The 12,832-nt window shown below is 46.1% G+C and overlaps 1 protein-coding gene across 1 annotated transcript in view; it reads right to left on the reverse strand.

Annotated features, from left to right (window-relative positions):
* Positions 1 to 12,832, reverse strand: part of zzef1 (zinc finger, ZZ-type with EF hand domain 1) — a 58,651-nt gene that overhangs the window by 25,955 nt on the left and 19,864 nt on the right. Inside the window, 20 exon segments of the mRNA XM_035781925.2 lie at positions 1,938 to 2,112; positions 2,712 to 2,998; positions 3,284 to 3,477; positions 3,820 to 4,012; positions 4,198 to 4,367; positions 4,471 to 4,599; positions 4,756 to 4,889; positions 5,145 to 5,310; positions 5,473 to 5,611; positions 6,501 to 6,633; positions 6,973 to 7,134; positions 7,367 to 7,486; positions 7,664 to 7,828; positions 8,056 to 8,602; positions 8,728 to 8,821; positions 9,028 to 9,110; positions 10,659 to 10,908; positions 11,094 to 11,212; positions 11,415 to 11,616; positions 12,575 to 12,656. Of these exon segments, the coding sequence (XP_035637818.2) occupies positions 1,938 to 2,112; positions 2,712 to 2,998; positions 3,284 to 3,477; positions 3,820 to 4,012; positions 4,198 to 4,367; positions 4,471 to 4,599; positions 4,756 to 4,889; positions 5,145 to 5,310; positions 5,473 to 5,611; positions 6,501 to 6,633; positions 6,973 to 7,134; positions 7,367 to 7,486; positions 7,664 to 7,828; positions 8,056 to 8,602; positions 8,728 to 8,821; positions 9,028 to 9,110; positions 10,659 to 10,908; positions 11,094 to 11,212; positions 11,415 to 11,616; positions 12,575 to 12,656 (3,544 nt within the window).

Here is a 12,832-nt window from a genome sequence, read left to right on the forward strand (position 1 = left end):
ACTCTTAAAGGGAGTGGTCCTAATCTCAGCTTGTTACCTGTATAAAAAAATCAATCAATCAGATTCCAAACTCTCCAACATGGCCAAGACCAAAGAGCTCTCCAAGGATGTCAGGGACAAGATTGTAGACCTACACAAGGCTGGAATGGGCTACAAGACCATCACCAAGCAGCTTGGTGAGAAGGTGACAACAGTTGGTGCGATTATTCGCAAATGGAAGAAACACAAAAGAACTGTCGATCTCCGTCAGCCTGGGGCTCCATGCAAGATCTCACCTCGTGGAGTTGTAATGATCATGAGAACGGTGAGGATTCAGCCCAGAACTACACGGGAGGATCTTGTCAATGATCTCAAGGCAGCTGGGACCACAGTCACCAAGAAAACAATTGGTAACACAATATGCTGTGAAGGACTGAAATCCTGCAGCGCCCGCAAGGTCCCCCTGCTCAAGAAAGCACATGTACATGCCCGTCTGAAGTTTTCTAATGAACATCTGAATGATTCAGAGGACAACTGGGTGAAAGTGTTGTGGTCAGATGAGACCAAAATGGAGCTCTTTGGCATCAACTCAACTCGCTGTGTTTGGAGGAGGAGGAATGCTGCCTATGATCCCAAGAACACCATCCCTACCGTCAAACATGGAGGTGGAAACATTATGCTTTGGGGGTGTTTTTCTGCTAAGGGGACAGGACAACTTCACTGCATCAAAGGGACGATGGATGGGGCCATGTACCATCAAATCTTGGGTGAGAACCTCCTTCCCTCAGCCAGGGCATTGAAAATGGGTTGTGGATGGGTATTCCAGCATGACAATGACCCAAAACACATGGCCAAGGCAACAAAGGAGTGGCTCAAGAAGAAGCACATTAAGGTCCTGGAGTGGCCTCGCCGGTCTCCAGACCTTAATCCCATAGAGTGGAGGAGGGAGCTGAAGGTTCGAGTTGCCAACCGTCAGCCTCGAAATCTTAATGACTTGGAGAAGATCTACTGCAAACCTGGTGGCCAACTACAAGAACCGTCTGACCTCTGATTGCCAACAAGGGTTTTGCCACCAAGTACTTAAGTCATGTTTTGCAGAGGGGTCAAATACTTATTTCCCTCATTAAAATGCAAATAAATGTATAACATTTTTGACATGTGTTTTTCTGGATTTGTTGTTGTTATTCTGTCTCTCACTGTTCAAATAAACCTACCATTAAAATGATAGACTGATCATTTCTTTGTCAGTGGGCAAACGTACAAAATCAGCAGGGGATCAAATACTTTTTCCCCCTCACTGTAGATAGATAGAAACTGTTGGACTAATGATTACACCCTGTATTCATATTCCTTTCACATAATTACTACAAACTCATTGGATGCATTTGCAGTTTGTTTTGGCCTATGTTATCCAAAAAGTCTTAGAACACCGATTAACTCGCCTGCTAATATTGTTGCACTTGTTATGTCCAGGAGTCTTAGGTCTAGTTAACTGGTCTGTAACCTGAATACATTTTGGAATTCATGTGAGAAATCAACGTTTGAGGACCGTGTTGGATGCACATGTGCCCAGGGAGACAGCAACCTTCCCTTAGGTCCAGGGCCAGCTTTGTCTTGACTCTTTTGAGTCTGCGAGCCCAAGCAGATTATTATGGTCAGATGGTGACGGAAACAAATATACAGAAACAGGAAAACTACAAAACAGGCTAATAAAATTGAATAAAAGGCCTCACAGCCAACAAACAAACCCAGCAGCCTCAAGGGCTTGCAAGCTGGGACACAAACAGATGATCACCCTAATTGGCAGCACCTTATGTGCTTATCAACCAGGCTCAGCACCTGGATAAGGTTGCTGCTTCCCCCTGTGGGAATGGAATGTGGACGTGATAGTGAGCTGTAGTGTGCTGTCTAAACTACCTAACCTATTCCATAAAAATAGTAGCTGAATTACTCAGTACCTCAGGGAAGCCGACCAGCACCAGCAGGGTGAAGAGGTTGGTGCGTTTGAGTGTTTGTGGTAGTTGCCGGACACAGTGGTCAGTGAAGGCTGCTATGACAACACTCCACTGGGGACAGGTGTTCAGGCTCCGCAGGATATCAGCCACCGAACACGCCCAGTCCAGACCTATACGACTATATTTCAAGAGAGAGAAAATATATCTAGTGACTTCATCATAACAATGACTGTCAAGCAACCTCTTCAGATTTAGATGTGTCCTATATGACAACAAAGAAGAGAGCGGGAGAAGAGATGTCTTTACAACAATGGCGTTAGAATAATTGTCAAGCAACACAGTGAAATCTGCAGCAAACGTAGGAAAATATCAGTTGAAAGATATTAATTAACAATTGAAAATGTTACTGTGAGCTGCAAAATAACTCATTTTTGTAAGGATTTGCTTTGTGGCAATATTCTAGGACCTTGCCATTCCTACTACATGTAACAGACAGCCTACATGGCCACCTGATGATTTACAGCGTCAGTTTAGACCGAAACAAACATTTACATTCGCCACACACTACCTTCTATATTGTTTGCTAATGTTAGCGTATGTTGGCGGGTAACACAAAACAAATGTTAGCCAAAATTAGCTAACGTTTGCAAACTATTTCCCTAGTTGAATGCACATCTAGATCTACTGGATGTCCTGTTCCACTCTCCGGTTCACTGTGGTTTACAACTCATATATAAACACAAACAGCGAATGCATGTCTATGGTGCCATTGTTTACCTGTCCAGACAGACAGCCCCCAGGCTGAAAAGTAGCTGGGTGGTCTTCCAGCCCTGTGTGTCAGCCCCGGAGGCAGCCCCCTCTCCAGGGGTGAGCAGCTCGTACTTATCGGCTAGGGCCTCTCTGACGGCCACGTCCGCCTCCAGGGGGGGTATCCTCAGCAGCAGCTGCCCCAGGAGACCAAGGGTCAGGTGGTAGGTCTCGTTCAGACACCCGGCATTGGAGATGACCACCCTGAAGAGCTGGGGCAGGATGGGGCTCAGGCTGGACAGAGCAAGGGTGGAGCCCTGGGGGAGGGGGGGAGTTGCAAGAGGTCAGAGGTCAATGGATAAATAGTTACAGCGGTAACTACACAGTAATAACTGGAGTAACAATATTGCCTTGCATAGTAACCGTTGTTAGTTATTACTGTGTTGTTACACAGGGCAACTTAAGTGACCGCTTGAACTTAAAGAACGGTGTATTGGCTCTGAGCCCCCTTGGCTATTCGGAACAATACAACTGAAGGCACTTCATAGACTCAGTATGGACTTCCTAGCTTCTGCTGCTATCTTGTAGTACAACCATCTTACCGGTTTGGCTGGAGGCAGCATGGCAGCTAGCAGCCCCAGGATCCTCTCTCTGGAGCACTCTGCAAACACATGCTCCTGGATGGGCACCTTGGCCATCTTCTCCATCTTCTCATCCCTCTCCTTCATCATCTCTCTCATCTCTTCTATGTCCTCAGGCGTTGGAGAGGTGATGGTCTCTGAGACCGACTCTGTAGCTGGGGGATACAGGGAAACAGGCAAAGGTTAAGGCAAAGGTTAACTTAGTTTCATCTCCAGACTAGATTAGGCGCAGCAGTCATGGACAAAGATGGATGGATGAATGCTGTGATACCGACTGACACACTCATTCAAACAGGTCGGTGGACAGGATGACTTAACCAACATTCAATTCAGCTATAAGATATGCGCAACATTCTTGTACCATTTCACCAATTGGTGATGAAAGCTAACAATGGTCTGACACACATTCAATTGAATTCAATTCAAAGTGATTACTAAATTCCATGGGAGGGTGGGGGGTGATTAGAAAAGCACAAGGCTGATCCTTCCCTCCTCACCTCTGATCACGGGAGAGAGTGTTCCCTCGCTGGACAGAGACGGGGTCTGGCTGAGGCTGGACGAGTCTAGGGTGTCCTGTTTCACCAGCTTCTTCTTCCCCTTCTCCTGTCCTCCTTCTCCCTCTGACGTGGAGCACACCTCCAGGGCAGCAGGGGGAGACAGCACCTCCTTCTCCTTCCCCTGGGCTTTTCTCTGATGAACAAACAGAAGAACGATCGTCAGTGTGTGGTGGTGTATTGGAGCAGTAGAAGTGAACAGCTGCAGGGGGAAATGGATTCTGAAGCAGAATCACATCGGTAAAAACAGACATTTTACAAGGAGTAGGGACACAATATGGAAGCCGATGCCTGGCTCCGGGCCAGGGTCAATTAACTCACCTTGTCCCTAGAGGGCAGTGGTGAGCAGATAGCAGTGGTGGAGCCAGGCAGAGAGGATGTGTCTTCTGTGGTGGTGCTGATGCTGAGCTCCTGGGAGGGTGACTCAGGACACAGCTCACTCTCTGACTCATTAGAGGCCAGCAGGGACAGCAGGGCAGAGGACCGCAGACCTGCACACACACAGGGATGGAATGATTCAATAAAAGCCGTAACAAGTTGCGATATGTAACTGTATAATTGCCCTCCCCATCACTACAAGATATACAGGCCTACCTTTGCCAGTCTGTCCCTTGAGCAGGCACTCGGTAATGAGCTGTGAGCAGCGTGTCTGCAGGGCAGAGGCCTGGGTCAGGGTGTCTGGCCCCAGAGGCTCCCCCTCCTGCTGTCTCTCGCTGCTCAGGTCTGAGGTGTAAAGAAAAGAAACAAATACTTTTCAATGACAATTACAACTCCATCAAGTTGAGTGCTGGTCCCATGTTGTCATTGTTATGTGACAGACTATTGACTTGAAGCTCCCTTTCATTTTTATGCCAGAGGATAAGAGTTGAGCACGTTTACCTGAGGTGTACAGGGCCAAGGCAGCAAACAGCAGCCAGGAGTAGTTGTGGATGTAGGGCTGGATGAGACGGTGGCGGTCACTGATCCTGATGGTCACCATGGGACAGACGGTGATCCGATGGGTCGGGAGGTGACTGGAGGACGACATGAAGGAAAAACGAGAGGCAGGGTGAGAGACGGTAAGTTGCTGCAGTACCTGTGCATTACCGCCGCAGTCAATTCTACTGAGGAAGACGTATCAGCTTTAGCAGGTTTTTAGATCGATTAGATAGAGACGTAACATATAATAAGCCTCATTAAAAGACATTATAAAGCCTCATACATGCTTTTAACGTTATACCTAAAGTGTTTCCGAAACAAAAATGTGTTAGTATGTGTTAGTACGTTACCTGTCGGGGTATTTCTTGGCATTGTAGCAGCCAAAGCAGAGGTCAAAGTCTTCACAGACATTACAGTTGATCCTGCTGCCCACAATGAGGCCCTGGCAGTGGTCACACGCATACTCCATGTTCACCATCTCATGGTCGTCCTCGTGACCCTCAGGTTTGGCACCACCTAGATACACACAGAGACGGTTCAGGTAGTTCTGAGGAAAGATGCAACTGTTTTACGTTCTCACGTTGAAGCTTAAACAAGACACTTCAGGTCCAGCTCTACACAGGTAGGGTGTGTGTGTGTGTGTGTGTGTGTGCGCAATGGGAGTGTGTGTGTACTCACTGAGGAAGCAGGTCTTGCACAGGTCCATGTCCATACACTGCAGACAGCGGTAGCGGTGCCAGGGGGCCATCCTCTCACAGCCATCACAGGAGATCACCACGTTGAGCAGGTCGCAATAACGAGCTATGAACATGTGCATCTGAGGACAGGGAGGGGTTAACTACCTCAAGCTTTTGGACAATATCATGGACATGGTTGGGGTCAATTCCATTTCAATTCGAGTGGTAAACTGAAATTCTAATTCCAATTGTCCTCAATGCATTTCAATGACAAAATTGTAATTAGAATTGTTGTTAAATTCCTAACTTCCTCATCATGGCCATTCTTTTTCTCTGGGGTCCTGAAAGAACCCTGTTCAGGATAAATGTGTAACACCAGCTACGTATTCTTTACATAGCAACTTTCCCTTGCTATTTTACAAGTGACCACATAATATTTCAGAAGAAGACTATGACTAAATGTTTGCCAAAGAATTATTCAGACTGCAGAGATCCCGGATGTTTTTGTGGATCAGCTGCCACCTTAAAATTCAGACTATCACGGGAGGTTATGACAGAAGGTGTTGTCTGTTTTATTTGACCCAAATAAGGAACTAAGCACATGACCACGCAGTAGGGATGTTAACAGTTCAATTTGACCAGTCATGCTTATCGGTCAATTGTCACATTTGCATAATTTTAGTGGAATAGAATTGACCAGTCTGTATTTTCGTTAGTCATGCATCTTATTTATCACACATGACACCCACCCTGTTTGACAACCGTGTTCCGAGGCTTTTAAATTATATGTCTAACTCAACCATTTATCTTTTAAATGTTTTGGCATTGAGCTCCAGAAAGTCTCTTTCTGACCACATCCATTGCCAAATACTTATAAAACGTTTTGTTCAAATCAAAAGCGGAGTGGCCAAAAAGTGATGGAAATGAAATGGAACGACGTTATCCAACACTCTCAGATGGACACAGGTGCCGAGGGGGTAGGGACTAGGGATTGAGTATTAACGATTAATAGGTCCGAGTCCACTCTACCTTTCTCCTGTCCTCCATGGAACCCTCCTCGTCAATCTTGTCATACCACTTCTCAAACATCCCGTCCACACACTCGTCCATCCAGTCCCGGTTCTTCTTGTAGTCTGCTATCTCATCCTCCTCCGTCCACTGACTGGGGACAGAAATCAGACAGGGTGGAAGATGAGGCGGCCATTTTGTCACATTTAGGTAACATGTTACCTTTAGGTGATATCCTACCCTTTTTGTCTGGCTAATATCTAGTGGAGAATGGTCTTCAAATAAAAACTGATAGTAGATATTTTTTACAGGCCACAACACTCAGTCTTGTAGCGCATGAAGAAGGCGGTTGTGTCTAATGCAAAACAATGTACGTTATGTGGCATATATTATGAAGATAGAGTAGTTGAACCCTTGGTGAAATGCTAGTAAACAGCGCCACCACTCCACACCACTAGTTGGCACCATTCCTCTCGCTCTCCTCGGACAGTACCTGATGGCAATGTCGTGCACACTGATGTTCTCCTGGGACATGGTGAGGAGGAGGTCAGGTAGTTTGATCTGGAGGAACAGGGGGAGGTCCTGCACCTCCCAGCTCATGTCCAGGAGATGCAGCAGGCATGTCTGAACACAGGAAAGGGCAGGCAGCAGGACCCTGGGGAGGGGAGGGGAAGAACACAAATGAGTTATCAATCAGCACATTTAATGGGAGACGGGAGGACAGAGCAGAATGGGTTTCACTTACTTTCTCTATACTCACAAACGCTGTGTAATACCTGGCACAGCAACACAGCCGACCAGTATAACTCTTATAACACAGGCTTATGACACGTTATGTCTCTCCATGCAGCAGATTTTCAACTGAACAGGGATTAATGAACACATACTTCTCGTTGAGACTGCTGAAGCCTTGTACTGCCTCCACCAGCATGAGGACTAGTCGATGGTAGGACCTCCTCACCTTCTCTCTCAGCTCCTGTCCACTTCCAGACAACTGGGAGAAATAACTGCCCAGGGAAAACAAACCCTGAATGAGTGTCTTAACAGGAAAATAAGGTGGGAATAGATCATTATATCAATACAAATCAGTGGATCTCAATCAGACCGTTATGCATGCAATCATGAAGCCTTTATGACAGCTACATTACACATGATAAAATCAGTCTTGATAGGGTCAGACGGACCTGGTGAAGTCTTTCTGGCAGGCCAGCAGTTCCTGTAGGAACAGAATGCAGGGGGCCTGGAAGAGGTGTGGTTTCCCCAGAGACAGTAAACACTGCTGCACCGTCTCCAGTACCTTACACACACTCTGAGCCTGGGCCTTGTTCAAGGACAGCGTCTGCCGGACACTGCACAGGTAGATAAATATAAATACGCACACAAAAACAAAAGGCTTAGCAAAACATAAAATCACAACATTGGCTCTAGAGAGCAAGTCTGTTCAATCTAATAGTTTAACAATGACAATATAATAACACATCTATAAATGAGTAAAAGGAAATCACTGCTTCCTAATCAACAAAGCCAAACAATTAAGCCTTCTAGTGCCCAGTGTGTGGATGACAGTGACACATACCTGACAGTAGTCAGTGTCTGGTCCTTCATGAAGTTGATGATGTGTTTGAGGAGAGGGTAGCGTTCCTTGATAGAGGGGGCAGAGCGAGGCTCTTCCACGGAGCGCAAGGAGAGGAGGCGGAGGCGGCCCCGGCTGAAGGAGGGAGCCTTCCGGGGGAAGGTGGAGGGGGAGGCAGGCTCTGCTGCCCCTGGCTGGTAAGACAGGCTCTCTGTGGATCCCAGGAGGCCCTGGCTGGATGGGCCCGGCCCTGGGTCAGAAGCTGTCGAACCTTGGGGATGGACCCTGAAAGAATGAGGGCAGCCTGGTCCAGGCATTGGGCCCACAGCTCCAGACCTTGCCTCACAGCCCCCCACCTCAGAGCCTGCTGCCTGGGAGGACTGGGTTCCCAACGAGGTGCTCGGCTGGAAGTCCCCCTCTGATATGGAGGTGGAGCGGAGGAGGACAGCGCTGCCCTCTGCTACCCTGGAGAAGTCGGTGTCCAAGCGAGAAGAAGCGCCACTGGGGGGGAATCTCAACAAAAGATTGGCCTTCCCAAGGACCTTTTCAGCTAAAGGAGAAGGAAGTGGCAGGAGGGAGAGATTTGAAGCATGTGTCCATAAATATGCATGATTCTAGTTAAGATATTTGAATCAGTATGTTTAAAATACAAATCAGAAGGGTTGTAGTGCTCACCGAGACCATCCATGGTTACTTCACAGTGGCCCTCCTCCTTCTCCTCCTCAGAGACATTCATTTTGCCCACCAGATACCGCTGCTTCATCTCCAACTGAAAACAACAGAACACAACACACTCACATCACTGATAGGGGCCTTTGATTGTGTGTTATTTGTCTTCTGTGTGGCTGTGTGTATATGCAGTTTCTAGGTTCATTTCCCATAGAAATATTATTAAATTGCCTTATTAAATTGTATAGCCAATGAACCAATCAAAGGGATCATTTGAGTTTAATGATTCACTCAAAAGACACTCACCATCCATGTTTTGATGCTCTCAGCCAGTGAGAAGACCTGCACAAAGTCTTCACTCAGACTCGCCTGACCACCCTGGTTGGCTACTAGTACAGAAAGGGGGGTGAAGGAACATTTTAGTCAATTCACTACCCAAATTAAACAAATGTGAATCTAGTTAAAACAGTGGATATCAATAACAGCGCTGAGCACATAACAACCATGATTGGGATTAGCGTCCTATTCTCACTGGCCACCAGTACGCCTAATCCCGCTTTCTAAACATCCATATAAGAGCATAGCACAGAACAAAATGTAAAAAATTAATTAGAATAATTATAAATACGTTTTTCACCCCAAGTCTGTAAATATTGAATACTCCTCTTGTAATAAAGGTAGTTATATAGGAGGAAGGAACTTAGTCGAGAGGAAAGAAAACTCTAAATGTCGCGTCCGTCTGCGACACAGCCCAGGATCGAACCCGGGTCTGTAGCGACGCCTCAAGCACTGCGATGCAGTGCCTTAGACCGCTGTGCCACTCGGAAGGCCCACCATTTTCATTTTTGCACGTCATCTCCACCTCCCTGTTAAGCCAAAAGATGACGTGGACATGACTCTGTCCCCTGGCTGTTCTTCAGGGAGGTGAGATGGACGAATGCAGAATCTTCCCATGTTTATGATTGGATTACTTTCCAACGTTAGGGTCTCTAACCTTTGCAGCCCAAAGAATCTGTTCTCTGTAATCTGAGAGACCTTGTTAGTCATTCGGTGTAGGAAGTCACTTAAATGTCACTTAAATGTAAAGTCCACAATAGTGATATCATTCCAACCGTTCCAGATCCAGAAACAGAACTGCTCTGAGGGGATTTCTGCGATCTGAAAGCGTCACAAAGAAAGTATTTTCAGCCATGTGACAGGCCTCTTCTGTGTGTCACAAAGAAAAAGTTGAAAAGTACTAGGTGTTTACTAAGAAAACACATGGTGAATTGATAATTGGACAGTTATAACCTATGAATTGTCATCTTGTCCCCTGTCTGTGGTAATGACAGTTCTCCATTGTGTCGTTTGCTCCGCAGAAGGTGACGTTTGAGGCTGGACCCCAGCTGCAGTTCCTGTTCCACTCAGACAGCAGCAACAACGAGTGGGGCTATAAGTTCACAGTGACGGCCCACGGCCTGCCTGATATCACTGTGTCCTGGATGTCAGACCTGCAATACTTTTGTGTATCATTTGAGTGAGATTCTTCAAATAATGGATCAATCTCAGATGAATGGGGGCCTTAACACCAGCATAAAAGCTGATGTTGAGCACCTCAAGCCCTTGACAGTTTCTCACTGCAGGTACTGCGTCCTTCGCAGAGTCATGGATCTATCAATCAAGTTCTGTGATAGAGTCTCAATACTGTTGAACAGACTAAAAGGAAATGCTTTTCTCATTGAAAGCAACATAACGCAGCTTTGAGATGTTCGAATGCCACAGCACATTTTGCGTAAGGTTATTGTGTAGCACAATGCGGAGAAGATTATATGGACATTTAGAAAATGTGAAAAGGCATCCTGCTTTAGAAAAAGTAAATAGGGGTGAGGTTAACAGGGCGCCATTTTTGTAATTATCAAATAAATTAAATGAATCACTCAATCTAATTATTCAATTACCATAGATCCTGAGAGCTTGGTTGAGGGCTGGCGTGTGGTAAATCATGGCTGCAAAGATGGCATTCACCGCCATGTCAGCCTTCCACCCCGCAACTATCTCATTCCTAATTGGCTGCTTCTTGCAGGCCAGCATGAGGCTTTTCATCAACTGAGTCCTGCTGTCTAGTGGCTCCTCTGTCGGGTTCCAGTGACCAAAGTCGTCACAGAATCTCATGAAACAATCAGAACAACCTGGCTGGCATGTCTTCACCTGATTCACAGAGCAAGAGAGAATATTAGAAAGTGCAGTAACCACACATATACAATCAAATACTTTTCTATTTCCTTCTGTGGCTGCAACAATATGATGTGACCTGCATTTATGCATTGGCATTCAGCTATGGAGTGAGAGGTATATACAAATATAAACACTGACTCAGTGCTCGTACACCATACCTCATCTGTGTGGACGTGGGGAGATTCAATGAGTCCGTGTCTGAAGACAGGCTTCCACAGAGGAGAGGACAGGACGTGGGCCATCTTCCCAGCAGGAAGCTCCTTCACACTGCGGATCTCTGATGACAACATATGATCAAAAACCACATATACTAGGGAGGGTAATATTTTGGGTGCAGGCCTTAGTGTGAATTAGGAGAAAGAACAGAAATGGGGAGATTTTTCTCTCTCTCAATATCTCTGTCTCCATCGCCCTTTAACCCCCTACTCCTTCCCTTCTTCCACCCCCTCTAAATCCCTCTCCCCATCCCTCCCTCTCACCGTGGGGTGATTTGAGGGCCATGGTTCTGGAGGCCAGGCGGCCCATGAGTCGGGCCACCAGGAGCTGTAGGTCTGACATCCAGGACACAGTGATATCAGGCAGGCCGTGGGCCGTCACTGTGAACTTATAGCCCCACTCGTTGTTGCTGCTGTCTGAGTGGAACAGGAACTGCAGCTGGGGTCCAGCCTCAAACGTCACCTTCTGCAGAGCAAACAACACAATGGAGAACTGTCATTACCACAGGTAGGGGACAAGATGACAATTCATAGGTTATAACTGTCCAATTATCAATTCACCATGTGTTTTCTTAGTAAACACCTAGTACTTAGCCATGGTTACCTGCGCACACTGTTCCTGGTACGCACAGTCACAAAAACTGAAACAATATCCGCATCCAAAAACCAACAAGCCAATCACCCTGAAGAGCCTGACTACATGCTCCTCTGAAGGAGTCATCAATACATCGGGAAGACCACACGCGCACTGAGAACACGGATCACAGAACACAAAAGCTCTATTAGACGTAAGGATGACAACTACCCTCTAGCAGCCCACTTTATCCTGCACTAACACACAGTCAATGAACTACAGTTCTGGGCAATAGAGAAAATGCAGAGGAATGAGAGGTGCTGATTTTGACCCTTTTCTTCTACAAAAATATACATTTGCTCCCCACGGACTAAACAAACAACTAGAAGTAAACATGTTTCTAGTAAATCTAGACTGACTAGTATAACCTTGTGGATTTTCCTTGTTTATCGGAGTTTTTGATAATCGCGATAGTCTCTTTTTTATAGAACGTGTTTTGCGCACCAGTGCCTGTACTGTTCTTTACGCTCTTCCTTCGAATACATTCCTGTGTGTTATTTTTCATCTTTGATGTGAAAATGTAGCATATATGTTAGGTATATAGTTTATTTTCCTGTCATGTGACATTTACTTGTCCCCGCCTCTATTTCTAGAAACACCCTGCAGTTGAGCGTCCTCATGTACAATGCTGAGCTGCTCCTATATATATTTTTTTGTAAATATTTTCTGTTTATTGTTCACTAAAAGTTTATTGCAAAGTACTGGCCGCCTGCTGGTCTTTTTTCTTGGATTTACCTGCCATTTAGGGGCCTACCTTCCCAGTGCCCTAATCTCAGCCGTGGTTACCTACCTTTGGCCATTTCTCAGTCCCGACCTTCATGTCGTAGCGGACCTTCCCTCCTCTGGCGTCTGTGAACTCTAGGTAGTCGTATCTGCCAGGATTCAAGAGAACGCTACATGAGGTAATGGAAATGTAAAGAGATTTCCTTAATCTCTTGATGATATTATGTCACATGAAGAGGAATTCAAATAATTACATGCATGCAAACAGTTGGTCAGATATGCTAAGAATAAGTGTATCTGATAAGGTATAATGTTCAATGAAAAG

This window comes from Oncorhynchus keta, chromosome 12, assembly GCF_023373465.1.
Source record: "Oncorhynchus keta strain PuntledgeMale-10-30-2019 chromosome 12, Oket_V2, whole genome shotgun sequence".
Lineage (NCBI taxonomy): Eukaryota > Metazoa > Chordata > Actinopteri > Salmoniformes > Salmonidae > Oncorhynchus > Oncorhynchus keta.